Source organism: Pollicipes pollicipes, unplaced genomic scaffold (genome assembly GCF_011947565.3).
Source record: "Pollicipes pollicipes isolate AB1234 unplaced genomic scaffold, Ppol_2.1 Scaffold_4295;HRSCAF=5057_pilon_pilon_pilon, whole genome shotgun sequence".
Classification (NCBI taxonomy): Eukaryota; Metazoa; Arthropoda; class Thecostraca; order Pollicipedomorpha; family Pollicipedidae; genus Pollicipes; species Pollicipes pollicipes.
Genome location: NW_023596461.1, coordinates 7,617,412 through 7,638,105, shown reverse-complemented (window position 1 = coordinate 7,638,105; position 20,694 = coordinate 7,617,412). Strand labels below are relative to the sequence as shown.

The following is a 20,694-nucleotide window of genomic DNA, read 5'->3' as shown; positions in this document are numbered from 1 at the left end:
CCTCAGCGCCCCTACCTTCTTGACGCCGAGGCTCCCTGTCGAGTGAGGATCGAACGAGACCCATAATATGGTTCCTTCTTCTTGGCGTCAAGCTAGCAGTTGGGTAGTGCGCTTGCTGGGGGTGCGCTGGGCGCGGGAAGCCGGCACGCTGGCTGTTCGCAAAAAAGCGATGACAATTTGTTTCCGAAAGTTTCCGAAATGGCAGCACTTTGGATGTAATTGGCCATCGCATATGGCGGCATTTGTGACTGTTTAGAGACAGTTATGGAGTTGGCTATTATTCGTTCCGCTCGTTTGTTGGATGATATTGTGTTACAGACGCCTTAGTTTTTTCCCGTCCAAGAGGACCGTGGTTCTTCCATTGGAGTGTCTTTAGGAGGGCTGGTGTTGCGTAAAAAGAATAACCAATAGATGGTGTTTTTGAAGCTGAAGCTGCAGTAATCATTTTGAAGGACACTTGAATGCCAGTCAGCAAGAATTAACAGGCTTCTGTAAGGTTTTTCAGCTAGCTGTGCGCAAGGTAAGTGAAACAGTGTGGAACACGGTAAGGAAACGCTTGACCAACATTGTGATCCTGTGATCACATATTTGTCATGATAATGATATCTTAGAGGTCAAGTTTGTTTTTGGCTTTGTCTTTAATATTTTTCAAGTATAGGCACTGCTCTGCGCCCTGCCCAGCCTGAAAAGATCCATCCACTGCACTGGATGTTTACAACATTGGTGTGTGGAATCCTGTGCTTGTGTGTACTAAATTCATGTTTTATCAAGTTTTGCTGGTGTAGGTGTACTTTCCTACCTAACGTTAGAAAAAGTCATTGCACACCATTCGTCGTGTTCAAGGCGGCACATATCATAAATCATCTCAAAACAGGTAGAATCATGCTCCTACCTTCGAATTTCAATAACTTCGATGGCGAGCTCCCGAGCGCCGTGCGCACCGCACCGCCTGGACTCCCCAGCGCCGTTTCTGCGTTGCCGTTGCGTAAATACAATATTTCTGCTTACCAAGAACTCTACAAAATGTACGGGACCAAGGTAAACCATTCGTCGTGTTTAAGGCGGAACATAGCGTAAATAATTTCAAAACAGATAGAATTATGCTCCTACCCTCGAATTTTAATAAATACGATAGCGAGCTCCCGAGCGCCGCACGCCCCGCACTGCCTCGACTTCCAAACGCCGTTTCTACATTGTTGCGAAAGCACAATATTTCTGCTTATCAAGAACCATAAAACGTGTACGGGACCAAGGTAACAATAATAAAGCAACCAAAATTGTTTCTTATCGAGTTTAGGTACATTTATGAAACACGCAGGCCAGAACAGTCCAGAACATATCCTAACCTAACCTAACCTAACCTAACCTAACCTAACTTAACCTAACCTAACCTAACCTAACCTAATGTAACCTAACCTAACCTAATGTAACCTAACCTAACCTAACCTAACTGAGAATAGACCAGAACCTAAGCTAAGCTATGCTAAGCTAGCCTGACCTGACCTGACCTGACCTGACCTGACCTGACCTGACCTAACCTAACCTAACCTAACCTAACCTAACCTAACCTAATGTAACCTAACCTAGCCTAACCTAACCTAACCTAACCTAACCTAACCTAACCTAACCTAACCTAACCTAACCTAACCTAACCTAACCTAACCTAACCTAACCTCCCCACCCTATATCCCCTTCAACCGAGCATCTCATTGGCATCCATGTTCCATGCCATATATAGGTGCCATATAGTGAGCTTTTATTTAGCTGCCATGTTCTCATTTTGCTTTACATTCCCCACCCAATCCCCCTGCAACCCATGGTCCCGTTTGCGTCGAGGATCAAATTTCATGGATTCTTGCTACCTTGTCCCGGTACATTTTTATGGTTCGCAGTAAATATGGTTTATAGTTGTAGTATGGTTTATATAGTATAGTTTATAGTTATAGTTATGGTTTATAGTATGGTTCGCAGTTAATATGGTTTATATGGTAAATATGGTTATGGTAAATATGGTTTATGTTTAGTAAATATTTTTATGGTTCGCAGTTAGGTTATGGTTGTCCTGCCTTAAACATGACGAATGGTTTACTTTGGTCCCGTACATTTTGTACAGTTCTTGGTACGCAGAAATATTGTATTTACGCAACGGCAACGCGGAAACGGCGCTGGGGAGTCCAGGCGGTGCGGTGCGCGCGGCGCTCGGGGGCCCGCCATCGAAGTTATTGAAATTCGAAGGTAGGAGCATGATTCTACCTGTTTTGAGATTATTTACGATATGTCATGCCTTAAACACGACGAATGGTGTACAATGATTTTTTCTAACATTAGGTAGGAAAGTACACCCTGACCCTTTTCTAGTAACATTGCATCTTCTGTGCCCAGATTGACAACACCTATATATATATATATATATATATATATATATATATATATATATATTCATTTATATATTCTTATATCCATATTATATGCTCCTTTGTTTGGCACAGTGTGTATGTGTGCGGTGTTAGATGTCCATTTTCATGACAGTTTTCTGGTTTTTCAAAGTGTTCATCCATTTGTTTCTATGTGTGAGTGATTGAGTGATGTTATACCTATGTTCTGGTATCTGCTGTGTCAAAGTCCTGTTCTCTGCATGGCTGTTCTTGCATGTGTCTGCCAAGTTGTTCTAGCTTTTTCAAATAGCTTTTCCTTGTTATTAAAATGATCTCATTATGGATGAGAGTCCTGTATAATAACATTTACTGTTTTTTTTGTTTCAGCCCTCTGGTCATTTTTGGGTCCCTGAAGCTCCAGTGATGGAGGAGGACTATAACTTCATGGACTCTACAAAAGAGGTGATGCCTGCATGGCTACGTTCTCATCAGGCTCTGTAATGTCGTTGCACAACCTTCAAGAAGCATGAACTTTACCAGCAAGGTTTGGCTTCATGTATGTTAGCACAGTCCATCCCCTTGGCTCAGTTGGTTAGAGCCCCCGCCTTGGGATCCACCCACCCACCCTTCCGCTGGTGGGCTTGGTTTGAGTAGAGCAGCACATGCACACACACATGCACACGTGCACGCGCACGCGCACGCATACGCACACGCACACGCACACGCACAAGCTTGATGTTTTTTATCAGAGGACCTTGTTCACCATCATATCAGCGCAGACATTTGCAAGTGATCAACTCACTTACTCGGCCCTTGTACAGAGATAATGCCATTGCCTGCACTGCCTTTGTGTCAGCTCATGTGTGGTGTCTGTTTTCACAGTTGCATGTGTTTGACAACCACGAGGGTATGATCCCCCGCGAAGTCTGCCGCCTGTTCGGGCCTGATACGCTTCGGCTGAACCTCAGCTCCTGCCACCTCAGGTGTGTGGATTTTTGCTTGCTATGTCATCTGTTGACGTACCAAGCACCTTCATAGTGAGACATTTTTGGTGCAGTTCCCTAAGGGATCAGTTTTGCCAGTGTCATGGATCAGTCAGTTTTATATTCAAGCAGTTTTTGATCCACTGGTTTTTGCTTCATCCATGTGATTTTTGGCACCGGCTGTAGCCTCTGTGCTTCGTTTCAGATTTTCAAAAGGGCTTGCGATGTTTCCCAATGTTGAAGAAATAATAATGGACAACAACGAGCTGACATCGCTAGAGATGTGTCGACTACCACGCCTCCATACACTGTCCTTGAACAACAATAAGGTAAAGTGCGTGGTCGCTGGAAGAACAGAGGCTTCCATGACAGTATGTCCAACAATGTGTTTGGTTACCTGCATGGTTAGTTTGGGCATCTTGATAGACCGATCGTCGAGCACTGCTGCCTGGTGGTGCCCTCCGGCACACAGTCACTGCAGCAGGGGCCGTTCCGCGGGGTTCTGCAGCGGGTCTGCAGCTGACCGGCGCCGCTGCTGTGCTCAGATAGCGGCACTGGAAGCGCCGATAGGGACGTTATCTCGGCGACCGTTGACTTGCGGTTTTCCGGGGGAGTCGGACTGCTGCACATCCATGCGCCTGCGCAGGTGGAGGGTCTGGAGACCCTGCTGGTGATGCTGCAGCGCTGCGCCGGCCGCCTCCGCTACCTCAGTATCCTGGGTAACCCGTGCAGCCCCGATCAGCTGACCTGCGACCGGTACACGCCCGCCGACTACGCCAGACACAGGTCAGCGGCTGCGGCACGCGGAGGTCGTCAGCAGGCACCACGGCGCAGGGAGCGGGTGTTTTGACAGGAAATACGCCGTGAAGTTCACCCGCGCACTCATTGACAATCCGTGACGCGGCAGCGATCGTGACTTCCTCCCGGTAGGCCGTTCCCATGCACGACCACGTGGCGGCCATAAGACCGGTTTTGGTTTGGGCCGATGTCAGATCCAGCTCGCGGGCATGACCCAGCTCCGGTGGCCGCGCGGGCTGGGTACCAGTGGCCCTGCCGGCTTCACCTCGGTGCCGCGCTCCGGCAGGCTGTACGTGCTGTACATGCTGCCCCAGCTGCTCTTCCTTGACTCGACGCGGGTCACGGCGCCCGAGCGGGTCGAGGCCAAGAGACGGGGCGCCTACTGTCGCACCGTCAAACTGGTCAAGGTCAGTGTACAGCGTGTCACAGTCAGTCTATGACATGTCAAGATCCGTTGGGGGCATGCCAAGGTTAGTGCACAGCGCGTCAGGGTCAATAAACGACATGTCAGGGTCTGCGGACGGCGTGTCAGGGTTAGTATATGGCATGTCAAGGTCCGTTGGGGGCATGCAAAGATCAGTGCACAGCGCGTCAAGGTCAATGAACGAAATGTCAAGGTCTGCGTGCGGCGTGTCAGGGTCAGTATATGGCATGTCAAGGTCCGTTGAGGGCATACCCAGATCAGCGAATAGCCTTTCAGTGCTGAAGTGGGCGCCTGCCGCATTTTTGGCCCATTGGGAGTCACTATGTATACCAGTGGTCTTTGCATTTAACATACACAAATTTGTTAGTTGCTTGGGTGATGGCACCACCCTGTGCCCGTTGTAACGCCGTCCTACGTCTGGTGTGTGGGATGTATGTGCTGGTGTGTGAAGATGTGACAGCATGTTCATAGCACAATATTCAACTGCTTCACATGTTTGCGAAGACATAACGGCATCCTCACATATCCGCATGTCCGCACTGCGCTGTGTGTGGGTAGGCGTGCGTGCGTGACATCACCTCCCCATATCGAGCGCGTGACATTACCTCCCCCATATCGAGTGCGTGAAATCACCTCCCCCATATGGAGCGCGTGACATCATCTCCCCCATATGGAGCGCGTGACATCACCTCCCCCATATGGAGCGCGTGACATCACCTCCCCCATATCGAGTGCGTGACATTACCTCCCCCATATGGAGCGCGTGACATCACCTCCCCCATATCGAGCGCGTGACATCACCTCCCCCATATCGAGCGCGTGACATTACTTCCCCCATATCGAGTGCGTGACATCACCTCCCCATATCGAGTGTGTGACGCCTCCCTCCGGCCGCAGTGGGACGCGCCGGCCAGCCCGGCCAGGGTGGAGTGGGGCGAGGACGTGCTGGACACGGCGCTCACCCCGCCTCCGACCCCGGCCGACGAGGGCAGACGCGGCCGTGAGTGTCAGCCCGGGTCGCCGGCGCCGGCCCGGCGGCCCAGGCGCAGGCCAGGAGGGTGGCGGGGTGTTTGGCGGCGGGGCCGACCGCGCCGGGTTGTCCCGCGACCGCCGTCAATTAAGGGATGGAAGTCTTCCGGCTTTTGGACTGGCGCTGATGATAACGTTAATGGCTGCGGTTGGGATATTGTCAAGTTAGGACGGCCTTGCTTGGCAGGCGAGGACACGTGCCAGCCGCTGCCAATGTTGGGAATCGGGCGCCGCCCCCCCCCCCCCCCCCCCCGCTCATTCAGCTTCACTGCAATATGTATCCTGCGAACGGCCACCATTTACACCGAGGTTCAGATAGGGCATGGCCTGTGATAATATGACAATCATGTGCATGTGCGCGTTCTATAATGTTGCGATGTAATGATAATGACATGTCTTGTAAGGTAGTGATTTATATGATGGAGTGCGACGACTGAGCAATGGGGCTTGTTCGTTTGCACGGCCCGCTGGTTCGCCGCCTGTGCACCACCGGCCGGTGCGGTGCTAACATTGCGGTGGTGCTGTTCCAGCGGTCTATGGCCAGCTGGCGTACCGGTACATCGGCAAGCACTCGGAAGGCAACAGGTTCATTCGTAACAGTGACCTGTGATGGCGCCCGCCAGCTGAGCACGCGCCCGGGCCTGGTCCTGCCGGCGCCTCCGAACACGGCGGCAGCCCGGCACGAGAGGGCTCGAGCCGAGTCCGGATCCGCGCGCTGTGCGGTCAGCCCGGCCGTGTGGAGGAGCCGTTGCCGGACGATCAAGGGACCATGCGCCGTGAACGCCGCCATTTCCAGTCCGCCTGTCGTTACGAGCCTACTCCGGGGGCGACCTCGTGAAGGCTGAACCCGTCTCCCGTGCCCAGGCTGAGCTGTGGGGAGGTGCCGGTGCCCCCTGACAATGGCCGGGTACGGGTCGTCCCCGCATGGCTTGCTGCGCTCGCTGGGCGGACCGCTGACGGCGGCGGGGGCGGGGGCGGGGCACGTCTCCGGCTCCGGTGACCACGGGCGGGAGTCACTGCTCGCCCCTCTCTCTCCGTACGTCTGAGGGGCGGCGAGATGTGAACCAGGCTGGAGCGCCTCCCACTGCACTGCGCAGGCTGGAGCGCCTCCTGTAGCATGTACAGGCTGGAGCGCCTCCTACAGCGTTGTACAGGCTGGAACGCCTCCTATAGCACTGCGCAGGCTGGAGCGCCTCCGACGGCATGTACAGGCTGAAGCGCCTCAAACAGCACTGCGCAGGCTGGAGCGCCTCATACAGCATTGTACGGGCTGAAGCGCCTCCTACAGAATGCACAGGCTGGAGCGCCTCCCACAGCTCAGTACAGGCTGGAGCGTCTCCCACAGCACGGAGGCTTTCGACATTCGGTTCTGATGACAACAGGGGTTCCCTGGAGAGAAGACAGTGTCGCGCTTATTTTCCAAATGGCGTCGGAATACGGGTCGGGGCCTGGGCTCCTGGCGTTCATCTGGCCTTCGCCGTTGTCTCTGGCGTCCTTATGAACTTGTAATTTAGTTCTGGTAGTCAGGCGTGTGTGCGTGTGCCATCGAGGATATTATGTTTAATACTCTAGCGTCGGCTGTCTGCCCAGCTTCCGTCCGAGCCGGGGTCCTGGTGTCGCGCACGGTTCGCTGCGGCCCGGCCCTGCCCCGCGAGGCGGGCCTCACGGCTGGGTGACCCGGATCGTCCGGCGGGGGGACGCGCTGGCTGTACCCGTCGCCCTGGGCGGCCCCTAAGCCCCGCTGTGTCGCCGCTACCGGCCCGGGCCGGATGGTTGTCAGCCGCTGTCAAACGTCCTCCGCGGATGTTGGCGTGTGTGCTGCAGTAATAGCCTCGTAACGGTTACACGCTAAGGCGGTGCGATTGTACGTGTGAAATAGCACCTGGTTACAGATCTGATAACGATGAAGAACTTAATGTAAATATTGCCTAGTGACCCGTGTCAGGGGCGCTGCTTTTATTTCTCTTGAGTTCTTAGGCCAGAGCACACGTGCTGCGAGAACTGGTGGTTGCCCTGTTAGACGCGTAAGTCATTTGATGCCGTTAGCAATGATTGTTCTGGTGCTCTGTGCTCCGTCAATCATCGCCTTATGATTCGTCTGGCGGACAACATCGCCACTGTTACGATAGTTTGCGAAAATGAGTCCAGTCATATGCACTGGTATGTGCGGGACCAAGTAGGCAAAGTTTATTGATGCCTGGTAGTTCCGCTGATTTTGGTATATTTGTACAATAAATGGGCGTCATTCCCTGTTCGCTTTCTGTCGCAGGGGTGAAGCTCTGGCTGGGTCACGTCAATAGCATGGTGTCGGGCGCGGCCCGCTCTGCCGGCGGGCCGCCGTCGGTGCCGTCAGGCCCGCCGCTGACCGGTTAGGGCATGGGCTCGCCACGTGCACACGGGAGGCACCGCGCCGGGCCCGCCGCCAGTCGGCGCCGCCGGCCGGAGAGCCGTGGCAGAAACAGACATGCCTCTGCTGTTTGACACTGTATTGTTCAAAACGCCACAGCCGGTGACAGTCTCACAACACATACGACGACGTGGACAATGTGTACGCACTATAGGAGATCTCACCTAACATTCAATGCACATTTGCCGGGTACAAAAGTTTCACCCCCCGCCCCCCCCCCCCCCCGTCCGCCTAACAACGCAGGCCTAAGGGTGCATTGCACGGATTGCGTCAGTTGCCATCCTCGAACCCACCTATTCGGCAAGGTCTAGGAACAGTGGAGACTCAGGGTCAGAGAGTGTAAGACCGCTGTGAGGTATATCGTCCCCCGTATTCCTTGCAGAGGAGGCGTGGAATGTTTCAGCGTCAGTTTTAACAGAGGCTGCTGCGAAACACCCCGCACGGCCACAACGCAGGGGCTCGTCATCCATACCGCGTCACAAAGCGACCCACCGTAGTCTGGAGGGCGTCTTTTTACCGGATGTAGGTTCCATTGCATGCCGAATCCGTGAGTTCGAGTTCGGAGGTTTAATCTAACAGCTACTGCCGTGAGAACATCCTACCGCGTTACTGGCCCACTACCGTGAAACGAGATGGCCATGTTACAGACCACAGCAAGATTGCCGACTGCTGCTGACAGCTGCAGGGCGAGTCCATGGCGCAGCTGCTACAGGCGCAGTCAACACCTACCTTGCGCGCGTGGCCCGAGACCCAAAGCATGCTGAACACGTACTTGACACATCGGCGACCATAAAAGGGTGTGTCAGGCGTATATAATCCTCTAACATCTCATGCGTGTGCACTTTCCTAGCGCTCAAACCTATACAATGCCCTAACATCCATAAAAGTACTACAAATGACAGCTTCCCCCACCATCCATTCACACGCTAACAGTAGACGACCCTAATGCAGTGCACCACGAACATGGATTGCATGGATCAACACAATACTTTCTTCCAAAATATTAAAGCCTTCTACACATAGTTGCTTAGGACTACATGCCCGCTCCCCAAACGGCGTTGGAAGCATTCTGGAAGCCTGACAATCCCAGCCGTATCATACTGGATTGGGAAACATCTTCTTACTGAACGGATACAGTTCATCAAAGCTAATGTCCTTGGTTTCACCCGGTTCGACGCATGCTGCACTCCCAAAGAAAACCTTCCGCGCAGCCACCTACTGCGGAACAGCCCTGCTATCAGCCAGCTGGGATCGCACGGCGCAGCCAGCCACCTACTGCGAAACAGCTCTGCTATCAGCCCGCTGGGATCGCGCGGCGCAGCCAACCACCTACTGCGGAACAGCTCTGCTATCAGCCCGCTGGGATCGCGCGGCGCAGCCAGTCACTTCGAATCATGCCGTCACAACACACAAAGGTGAATGGATGCTTTGGCGCTGGCGGCACCAGCCGAGCGGTCAGTGGCCCCCGTCACATCTCCACGTGACCCACGATTCTGCTAGCTTTCACCAAAGCCGTGGTGCTTCCGTTTATCGACGAGGTCCGATCCTTTTTCCAATAATTTCGAAGCACTAGGACTACCGTCATCTTGCCATTAGGGCCGGAAGCCGATACAAATATGCCAAATACGCGGTCTTTTAACGGTGAAGATCATGTACAAACAGCACGTCTACATAATGGCATCATACGTAAGCACCTCTTCCTCATTTTCAGATATTTGCCAGCAGTCGCAGCAACCACCTTCTCCAGCCATGTCCTGCATCGAAACATCTGCGAACGGTGTGCAGGCGGGCCACCGACTCCAATGATATTACAATTTTCCCATATTGCAACCGTGCACCCGGCGAAGTACCTGAACATCTGGAGAAACTGTGTTGCTTATTGTCGGCTAAGATCATCGTACAAAAAAAAACAAAACAGAACGCTCTATCTTACCCTGATATTCTAATCCACAACCGTGCCAGCAGCTCGTGGCCGTTACGTACGGGCGTGCTTCGCTGCCGTCACCCTATAATTTTCACCTTCCACCGCCCACCCAGCCCCTTGCCGTCCGCCAGCAGCCTTCGCTGACCCATCCCCAACCAGAACCCCGTCCGCAAGTCCACAGGGCCGAGCGTGCTCATCCCCTTCATCGTCCGTGCTGATTTCTCCGCCCACTCGTCAAACCGCCACTTCCGCCGTCCGCCCGTCCGGTCACGTGTCCGTCGGCTCGTCCGGTGCTGCGTCTCCCCCCCCCCCCCCGGTCACGTGCCCTCACGTGCCCTCCTCCACCAACACCCGGTCATGTGCCCCACCAGACGTGACACCCGCTCAGGTGGTGTCCCCCCTCCGCCAACACCCGGTCAGACACCCCACCAGCCGTGACACCCGGTCAGTCGGTGCCCTCCTCCGCCAACGCCCGGTTGAGCGCGTGCCGCAGCTCGGCGGCCGGGCCGAACCGCGAGCCGCCGGTGGCCGTCGGGTCGGCGCAGAGGCGGAGCCAGTCGGCCAGCTCCGGGTGGGTGGAGCTTACCAGCTCCGGCACGCTGTGCAGCAGACCACCCGGCAGACCGCGTGCGAACGCGTCTGGGGCGAGCAGACCCTGCCACGCACGGGAAGTCAGCCGGGGGGGGGGGGAGGGGGGGGGGGCGACGTCTGGCGGTCACAGGCTTATTACACGGCCGTAAAACATCCAGCTGGATACGAATATTACAGAAACCGTCATTCGGATGCTCATTTTTGTATCGGCATTACATTAAAGCTGAGCTATCAGGTTGTCAATCAACATGTGGTGCTAAACCCAGATCCGTTATTACTGTTCACCGCATCCCATCTAAACGGAAGCGCTCCGTCAGCATTACCTGCAGCGTATTCTCAGTCAACATCAATCCGATATCGAGTGCCCCGCTGCGACTGCCGGGTACCTCACCACCCTGTCGAGTGCCCCGCTGTCACTGCCGGGTATCTCACCACCCTGTCGAGATCCCCGCTGTGACTGCCGGGTACCTCACCACCCTGTCGAGTGCCCCGCTGTGACTGCCGGGTACCTCACCACCCTGTCGAGTGCCCCGCTGTCACTGCCGGGTACCTCACCACCCTGTCGAGATCCCCGCTGTGACTGCCGGGTACCTCACCACCCTGTCGAGATCCCCGCTGTCACTGCCGGGTACCTCACCACCCTGTCGAGATCCCCGCTGTGATTGCCGGGTACCTCACCACCCTGTCGAGTGCCCCGCTGTGACTGCCGGGTACCTCACCACCCTGTCGAGTGCCCCGCTGTCACTGCCGGGTACCTCACCACCCTGTCGAGTGCCCCGCTGTCACTGCCGGGTACCTCACCACCCTGTCGAGATCCCCGCTGTGACTGCCGGGCACCTCACCACCCTGTCGAGTGCCCCGCTGTCACTTCTGGGTACCTCACCACCCTGTGACTGCCGGGTACCTCACCACCCTGTCGAGCGCCCCGCTGTGACTGCCGGGTACCTTACCACCCTGTCGAGTGCCCCGCTGTGACTGCCGGGTACCTTACCACCCTGTAGAGTGCCCCGCTGTCACTGCCGGGCACCTCACCACCCTGTCGAGTGCCCCGCTGCCACTGCTGGGTACCTCACCACCCTGTGACTGCCGGGTACCTCACCACCCTGTCGAGTGCCCCGCTGTGACTGCCGGGTACCTTACCACCCTGTAGAGTGCCCCGCTGTGACTGCTGCGTACCTCACCACCCTGTCGAGTGCCCCGCTGCCACTGCTGGGTACCTCACCACCCTGTGACTGCCGGGTACCTCACCACCCTGTCGAGTGCCCCGCTGTGACTGCCGGGTACCTCACCACCCTGTCGAGTGCCCCGCTGTAACTGCCGGGTACCTCACCACCCTGTCGAGTGCCCCGCTGTGACTGCCGGGTACCTCACCACCCTGTCGAGTGCCCCGCTGCCACTGCTGGGTACCTCACCACCCTGTGACTGCCGGGTATCTCACCACCCTGTCGAGCGCCCCGCTGTGACCGCCGGGTACCTCACCACCCTGTCGAGTGCCCCGCTGTGACTGCCGGGTATTTCAGCGCCCTGTCGAATGCCCCCCTGTAACTGCCGGGTACCTCACCACCCTGTTGAGTGCCCCACTGTAACTGCCGGGTACCTCACCACCCTGTCGAGTGCCCCACTGTAACTGCCGGGTACCTCACCACCCTGTCGAGTGCCCCGCTGTAACTGCCGGAGGCGTACCTTGCACATGGCGAAGTAGTTGTGGTCGGAGACGAGATGGCCGCACAGCTCGTCCGCCTCGTACCCCATGCAGTCGGCGCACAGGATCGGGGCCACGTGCGTTCGGTTCCAGCCGGGGGGCTGGTCTGAAAACAGTCACGTGTGGAGGTGGACACTCGCCCCTGGTGTCAAAAACCGGCGTGGCCTTTGCTCGTGGAACGCACCTGACGACACTTGATTCTAGTCCCCATAACGTAACACGCCTGTGCAGTGGCAAATCAATCGCCAGCGAAGATGACAGATGAGAAGATGACGTGATGATGATGATGAGCGATCGCCATCCCAAGCGGTGACCAACACTTCTGACCTAACTCGAGCCTAACCCGCCGTCTACGCCCAGAGCTCCCCCCGTCACTGGATAGAGCGTCAAGCGCTTGACTCACCCCTCATCAGCTGTTGTCTGTCGACCACAACCACGTCCTCCACGTCCACAATAAACACGCGGCCCTCCGAGTCCACCGCCAGATTCTCGGCCGTCACGTCCGTCAAGTACAAGTTGAAGTCGTAGTCGTTAGATGTCAGCATCTCCGCTATCTCCAGCAGCTGGGTGGAAACACCGGGCCTGTTACTACGCACGGCGAGGCACTTGAAGCAAACTGCATGTGGTCTTACCAAGACCAAATATCTCAGTGACAATAACAGCCAAAACATCATCGCAAGCCGCAGGCTCCCTTACAGACAAACAAGGGCAAGATTCACCAGTTACACTTTACCTCGCCGACGCCACGCGCCGCGTGATAATGCGGCAGGCGGCGGACCCACCTGCAGGGCCAGCTCCACACGTTGCCGCCAGGAGGCGCCGTGGTAGCGCGCCAGCGTGGGCCCGATGTATTGCTCGAGCACCAGCCGGCCGCAGGCACCCAGATAGCGTGGAAACGGCCAGCCGTGTGACTGGGGAAACGCCTGGCCACCGGATAAGGGCGTATGACGTCAGAGAGCGCACTGTCTCGTGTGCCGGCGCGTCTGGTGTAGCGTTAGCCGGCGCCTCTAGCGGGTGGAGGCGCCCGACCACACTGGTCGGGCCGTGACGACTCAGTCCAGGGGCACCCCACCTGCTACGAATAGCTGGGGAGAGGAGCTTAAAGCCTGAATGCATGGGGTAATTAATTCATGAGTTATGGTTAGGCAATGACGCCTCCTTTACAGAAAGGATCACGCACTTCGTAAAGCATCTGACAATGTAACGATGTGAATGAAACCACCATTCCAAGCTCGTTCTACAACTATGCTACGGTAGCCTAAACGTATCAGTGCTGTTGTTCATCCGGGAAAAATAACATAAAACCCCTCTGTCACACCAACAGCAGGCGGTAGGATGCCAAGAGCTCCTACGATTTCGAATTGCCAGTACGAGTCGGATACCGACATGATCGGCTCACCTGCAGCATCAGCGGCTCGGCGTTCACAAGCAGCATCGTGGCGAAGTGGTAGAACCTGAGCTCCGACTGCCCCGAAAACGCGTCGTACAGGAACTTGAGGAAGCGCCGGGAGGGGCAGGTGAGCTGCTCGCGCTCGAACCTGGCGCTGACGTCGGGCGCCAGCGCCAGCGCGGCCGAGCCGTCGGCCGCCAGCTCCGGGAAGACAGTGCGCAGCAGGCCCCGGTAGAAGTGGACGCGAGGCTGACAGCGCAGCGAGCCGTTGCAGACCAGCTGGTCGAACTGTCGGAACTCGGCGTCGTGCGCCAGCTTCTTCAGCACGATGTCGCTGCCTTTGTACTTGCCGTAGAAGACGTTCTTCACGTTGATGTAGTTGAAGAGCGAGACCTTGGAGAGGCCGGTCAGCTTGACCACGTGCATGTTGCTCGAGTGTAGCATGAAGCAGCTGGTGTCACCGAAGCAGACCGGACATTTGGTCGTCTCTTGCAGTGTTTTGCTCTGCACTTGGTCCTCACCATATAGAATGAACACAATAGTGACCAGTGCACACCATAAGACAATTATAAAAACACAGTACTCTAGTCGGGCAGGCGGAAATAAGCGCATCTTATCGACTCTTCCACCTTGTACTGATGAGATTCTGATGCTTTTTCAATGAGCGAATTCAGGAAATGTTCCAGGCTTCACAAGTTGGCAATGGTGGTATTTTCCTGGTCTTGCTCGTGATTGCTGCTGAAAATATGACCAAACAGTCATAATGAGGTTGCTGCCCGAAGCATCTGTGCTGCTGCCATGCTTCATACAGACATGTGCATTGATTGCCACAATGTCAGATACTGTTGACTGAAAATTCTCATGAGCTGAAGCAAAAATGTATGCTTGAAAAGGTGGAAGAGACAGGCTGCAGAAGTAGCTTCCCTCAACCTGAAAAAAATATTTCATGTTAAATGATAGCACCACAAACATGACACCAAAAGAAACAGCAAACAGGTTAACTGCAATGGATAGTGGCTTACATGCAATAACATATGTTCTGTGCCACCAAAGATTTCTTCACCATGAGTGAGATGCTCACAACCCATACTGCTGCAGCTGTGCAGGCAGCACTTGGATCATCACTTTGTAAGCATGATACTGATTCCCTGGGCTATATATACAAAAGTTGGTCCCCATTGACACCAACATGTCTCAGATGACATACACACATACACCTTGTATGAAATATGTGGACTGCTAAATCATTTCAGTTATAGCTGAGATTGGTTTATGTAATTTTTGCACAGTTATCACTTCAAAATATCACATTTCTTTCATTATTACTAAAACAGTGCATCAAGAATGAGTCACCTTGAAAATTTGGAACAAAAATGGCTTACAATTATAGTACGACAGTACACATATGCTCACCCCACAGGGTAGAGCATAGGTACACATTGGTACCTAATGTTAAAAAGAACATGAAATGGTTGAAAGAAACGGGAAAACATACATTTTTGACAAACCATAAAAATTTAAACTTTCAGAACAAATTTAGGCTCCTGTCAACTTACCACAGCATATCAAGTGATCCCTGTCTACAGTAATTATATGGAAAGGAGACAACACCCATATGTAAGGCACACAGAAAATGCATGGATATAAGCACCCAACAATGACAAATTGCTTAAGTCGCTACCTCAATTCTAGATCTAAGACAAGTGTACCCATCCAGCACAGGCATCCAGTATGCACCCAGATGGAATTTCAAAGCCAGAAGTCCAGTCTAATGAAACAGGTGGAGCCTAGTGGTACGAGGGAATAAAATACAATGAAGACTTAAAGGTCTGCCTTCCACTGGTATATTATTTTCCCATCCTGCAGTTCAGACGGCTACCTAACCCAGCAGTCCTACTTAGTTGTAACAAATCGACGAATCAATGCACAGAGTAGCCTGCCAGGGGGCGATTCCACCTATCCACAGTCTCCTCCAACTGGCCTTTGAGTTGTGCAGTAGCTCCACCCCACAGAATGTTTATATCACAACTCGTTAGTTGAACATTCCTCCATAACACCGCTACGACATACCTTGAAAGAGGAGCTCATCGGTCCGCCCCCTCTTCGCTCTGGGACATTTGGCCCCACACGGCGTAAATTGTAGATGCTGCGCAGTATTAGCACGCTACAATTGGAGCTACCATATTCCTAGCTCCGCGGCAAACATTTCAATCTTTGTTGTGAAAAACTGCCACAACAGACATTTGCATACCAAATACATTGTCTTCTTTGGTGCGCAAAACAAAACGACTGAATGGGCCAAATTAAGCACATATTTTCTGCAAACAACCAGGTTCAACATGATTAAAGCCTCCCGGAGTCTAACCCTCCCAAATTTTCCCATGCTGACAACACGCGGTGGCCGGCTAGACGTCTGCGAGACTGAACAGACAGATCGAGATGAGTCTGTGGAGACTGGAAAGACGATGCGATCGTACAGGAAAGGACGAGACTGGATCAAATCTGACACGATCAGACGAGACCAGACAAGACTGGACGAAGCTAGACGGAACCGGAGTGGACTGGGTGAGTCTGGACGGGTCCAGACTTGATCCGGTCCGGTCCGGTCCGGTCAGGTCGGGTCCAGTTCAGTGGGGTCAAGCCCGGTCCCGCTTGTTCCCGTCCGGCTTCACCTGGTGCGGTAGGCTCCGTATCCATCTGATTCTACCCAGCCCCGCCGTGCCCGCATGGGTCGCCGTTGTCATGAGGTCTCGGTTTTGACTGGTTCCTATTGTCCTGGCCCGCCCTGTCCCAGTCGGTTCTGTCCGGCCACGTCCGGTCCCGTCCGGTCTCATCCGGTCTTGTTCGATCCCGCCCGATTCGTCCAGTCCATTGCGGTCCCGGCAGGCCTCATCTGGTTGGTTTCCTCATATCCGTGCGATGGGGTTCCCATGTCAACGGATTTCAGTCACTTGACGCTCATGAGCTACTCCGTCGCCAGGGCTCTCAGGACCTCGTCAGCGCCCCGCGCTTTACGTGCGACGCGGAGCACTCCAAGTTAAGTACACTCAACTTTGTCCGGTGTAAGATATCTCACAGCTGGTAAAAATTGCGGCACTCGGCACATTTTTCCGTGGCGAATGCTCTTCTGATGCGTGAGAGTCATGGCCTGTTGTGGAAATAACTAGGCATGGTACATCTGGTTCGGATTACCAAACAGGTGCATGCTTCTGCAATGTGGTGTATTTTGAACCCGGTTTGATGTTCCGAAAAGGCAGAGCAGTTTTGAATCGCTAATCTCGTGCAGCTTTAAGCGAATGTAGAATTGCTCGATTTGGGCGGTATCGACTCCAGAGCACGCGTATGAGCACAAGAGCAGAGGAGCAAGGCGCTTTGGATGCTGGGTTTTATCAACATGGATGTCCTTTACAAGAGAAGAAATGTTGTCAAAAATTCGTTCTTGGCTCATGTCAGACCACGCCCAGAGTATTGTGTACAGGCTCGGTGCCCATGCTTTCAAAAAGACATAGATAGGTTTGATAGAGCACAGCGAAAAGCAACTAGGATTATTTAGAATATAAGGATAACCTAAATTGTCATGTAGGATGTCAGTGGAGACGTAGAGATTGAAGCCAGTGAGGGATGCATCATGTCTAGAATAAAGACACTTTCCGGCAATTCTTCGTTAGCGCATAAAACGCAACAACGCGGCACATGTGCGCCGTGAAGTAAAATTTACAAAGCCGAACTCATCATTCCATTACTGACGGTCATATTAGTTTATACTCAAAACGGGCATCAAAACTGTCGATGCATTTTTCGAGGCGCTTTAGGAGTGTCCCTGTCGCTTTCTTAGAGACCAGGAACGGCCGCCCCTGACCCGCTATCACCACTGGCGCCGACGTGTCTCATTTTCTGTGCTCGGTGAGCATGTTCCAACGTTGATTACGTAACTCTTTGCATCATATTCTTGTTTCTCATTTTCTTTCAAGGTGCAGCCACTTTGTAAATATCAAATCTGCATCAAACATTTGTGGACGCGATCTCATTGTGGTATGGCGCACAAGTGGGCGTCAATAAGCTCTTTAAAACTTGGCAGATGTGTCACTACGACCTGACTGCGATCCAGAGTTTTACGTTTGTCACTTGGAGAATTAACAGGAGTATCCCGTGAGCTGACACGTTTGATCCTTCTGTAAGGTGTCACTCCTTGAGACATCGAGCTAAATGACTAATCAGCGATAAAAGGCGCTTTATGCAGAATTTCAACGACATTTGCATTGAAAATTCCGCCAACTACAGTTCTGATGTTGGTGATTGGAGAACATCCTCATTCCAAAGAGAATGCTCCATGTGGTCTAGAGGAACTTGACTGTTAAGCGTTGACGTTGACGCATTTTTGTAACCGCCCTGTTGCAAGCGGAAAGACATGACACGACTGCTTTGCATGGAAAGAAAGCAATCCAAATACTCGTGAGTGCGCCTTACTACAGCCATGGCACGTTACTGGGCACGGCACTCGCGTTTTCGCAACACTAGAACAGATTCAGCCCTGTTAGAAAAACGTCCAGAAAGCTGATCGATTCGTCGCTGCCGCACAGTACGCGTTCTCTCGGGCGATGCCGGTAGCGGTGAAGGTCACTGACCTCCAGCCAGGTTATATGATATAGCACGCAACAGCTGTAATGGCTTTGCACCCTGTGGACTTGTACAATGTTCTCCCTGCGAGCGTTTACGAGCAGATGCGTACGCTTCAAGGGGTAATAAAAACGGGCAATAAATTGGGACTGGTGCTGTGTTTTTACAATCTCTCGCTGAAAGTTCTTTCAGTGTCTACTCATGAAAAAGTAAAGCATTTATGATATAGCCCTTACAGTCGATTATAAGTAAGGGCAAGGTGGGATGAACTGAGTCATTTTCAAAACCCCACTTTTAAGTTACTAAAGGCAGCCACAATTGCTACCAGGGGTGGCCGAAGCTGAGGAGGGGACAATAACGAGTATTCTCTTGGCCTCCTCTCAGAGAACATGACTGCGGAACAGACAGAGTTTGTAAATAAATGCACGTATTCCCAACTTTTTCTTGTGGATTAAGTCAATTGAACTTTTTTTGGGCAGAATGATAAGCATGTGCTCTTTTGCTTTTGTACCGCCCAAACAGAAAATGCTTCATGGAATCGCATCGGCTGAAAACTTTTGTGCAGCCCCAACACTCCAAATAGCCGGTGAAAATATATGTTGACGTACCGAAAGCATGCATGTCACGGTCTGGTGAGTTGCCACCATATGAACACTGCCCTAATACGTATTTCCACTTATTTGACACAAGGGAAGATTTACCGATTCCAGCCGACTATCAGTTTGGTGCAATTGACGGCGCCATGGCGCGCGATCGGTGCTAACATGGTGCTAACTAAAGCATTTTCCACGCTTGAGAGCATGGCAAATATTTTCCACTTTTACATAGACCAAGTGAAACAAATAGTAGCGTTTGAAAACTAGGAATTCCACGTTTTTTACACTTTACAAACAAAATGCTTCTCTGAAAACGCGAGCGAATTTAAAGGAAACGTTGCACATTTTGAGACCTTGAAACAGGCATTAATTATGACCCACAAATCTGACTTATGATTAAAAGTATCTGTTAAGTAAAAAAGACTGCTCCAACCAACATGCTTTCTCTCTTTAGTAAATATGCTGCTCGATGCGTCATTTCTTGATGGCATCATCGCACTTTGCTCAACATTGATTGAGAGCTGATTGAAGGCCGCTATATCTGGAGATCGTGTTCTCGAACGCCAGATACGAACGACTTGATAATTTTGCTATTCTTGGCCTTGATCGCCGCATGGCTAATGGAATGACAGGATTTGAATGACGTTCTTATGGCGTCATGGGTGTATGGGTGACCTTGAAATAGTCTGCCGATCTTTGTGGGTGTGTAGCTCAGAAGCTAGGGGGGTTAAGGTCTTGAGAAGATCAGGGCAGTGAACTGCACCTAATGTTCTTAGGATGGCTATTTTAGTTCAAAACCCATGTAAATGTGGAGCGCTATTTTTTTTTAGAAAAAAGTGACTATTAGATCATCAATAGAATGTCCATTTGGCTCCTTTATCTCACCAGGAAGCGTGTAGCCTCCTCAACGCTGCTCAAATATATGCATGGTTTAAATATACGCATGGTCCAAATGTACGAATGCTTCAAATTTATACACGGTTCAAGTATACGCATGGTTAAAGTATACACGTGGTTTAAATATAACTTCGGAGCTAACCTGGTATTACGCATGCGTTGTCACATTGACGATGGTGCTCCTAGCACAGAGGGAGTCAGTCTGCCTGTATCTGTGTAGGGCTTATCTCACTTTGAGTAGGCTTCCCACTTCACACGGAAAACAGCGGCCTCGTGTGACGTCATCCACGTGGCCGACATCACCACCGGCGCGAACGGCACTGTGTTGCGACCGCTGCTAAATGCGGCTCCAGAATTTGAATTCTGGTGTGATGGGATAGACTTGTGGCCCATTGATATCCTACCCGCACTCTGCAACGGCATTTGCTGTAGAAATCACACTGCAAGCCCATCTGGGTGCAAGCTGGGTTCTAGGTGGGCGAATCACAAATAAATACGTTCTAGCAAGGGACTAGGTACGTTCTGCTAGACTCCAGACCGGACTGTGCTGCCACAAAAACCTTCCCGGCTTGAGCCACGATAAATCGTTGGCTGGGTAACAGCGAATCAGTCTAATCTGATCGTAGACACTCGGTGTCTCCTGATTGATCCGTGACCTTGCGTAGTCATGCCTTTCAGCCAGGGACACATCAGACCAGAGGGCACAAGACGGTTGTATTTGGTACAGCCTGGCGGAGAGCAGGCCGCCGTACGTGCCAGCAGTGTGCATTGGTATATGAGCAGGGAGGGACTTTTCGTCGTTTCAGCAGGGCTTTGCAGAAGAGTGGGTCGAAAGGGCGCTCTTTTGACCATTGCCATCTTTCTATCTTGAATGTCCTATTGACTGCGAATATTTTCTAACTCATGATGAGGGAGATATCACGGCACTGGGAATTCGTCTCCTGGGTTGGCACATTGAAGG

General features: G+C 52.8%; 2 protein-coding genes across 4 annotated transcripts; one reads left to right on the top strand and one right to left on the bottom strand.

Moving 5' to 3' along the window:
- Window positions 1–305: 305 nt before the first annotated feature.
- Window positions 306–5,537, top strand: LOC119096622 (leucine-rich melanocyte differentiation-associated protein; the record flags this gene model as incomplete). The annotated part of the gene is made up of 7 exons (XM_037219524.1): window positions 306–520; window positions 2,763–2,837; window positions 3,258–3,358; window positions 3,564–3,687; window positions 4,005–4,144; window positions 4,443–4,563; window positions 5,478–5,537. Coding segments are annotated over exons 2-7 (585 nt in total), but the record flags the coding sequence as incomplete, so codon positions are not given.
- Window positions 5,538–10,271: 4,734 nt separating this feature from the next.
- LOC119096977 (divergent protein kinase domain 2A) lies at window positions 10,272–19,948 on the bottom strand. 3 transcript variants are annotated; one of them, XM_037219979.1, is made up of 6 exons: window positions 19,876–19,948; window positions 13,633–14,553; window positions 13,016–13,156; window positions 12,637–12,796; window positions 12,215–12,339; window positions 10,272–10,595 (listed from the first exon to the last, which is right to left on the bottom strand). In XM_037219979.1, the coding sequence occupies exons 2-6, from the start codon at window positions 14,233–14,235 to the stop codon at window positions 10,386–10,388; spliced, it is 1,239 nt and encodes a 412-aa protein (XP_037075874.1). In that variant the 5' UTR covers window positions 14,236–14,553; window positions 19,876–19,948; the 3' UTR covers window positions 10,272–10,385. The 3 variants fall into 3 exon arrangements, with proteins under 3 accessions (XP_037075874.1, XP_037075876.1, XP_037075875.1); XM_037219981.1 differs by having other exon boundaries at window positions 13,633–14,361; window positions 19,876–19,919; XM_037219980.1 differs by lacking the exon at window positions 19,876–19,948 and adding an exon at window positions 15,521–15,580.
- Window positions 19,949–20,694: the final 746 nt, after the last annotated feature.

Bases quoted from the DNA above. Each gene is read 5' to 3' on its own strand.
- LOC119096977 (XM_037219979.1), bottom strand. From the start codon at position 14,235: ATGCGCTTATTTCCGCCTGCCCGACTAGAGTACTGTGTTTTTATAATT. The intron at 13,157-13,632 runs GTGAGCCGATCA...TCCGGTGGCCAG, and splicing joins CCGAGCCGCTGATGCTGCAG to GCGTTTCCCCAGTCACACGG. The intron at 10,596-12,214 runs GTACGCCTCCGG...CGTGCGTGGCAG, and splicing joins ACTACTTCGCCATGTGCAAG to GGTCTGCTCGCCCCAGACGC.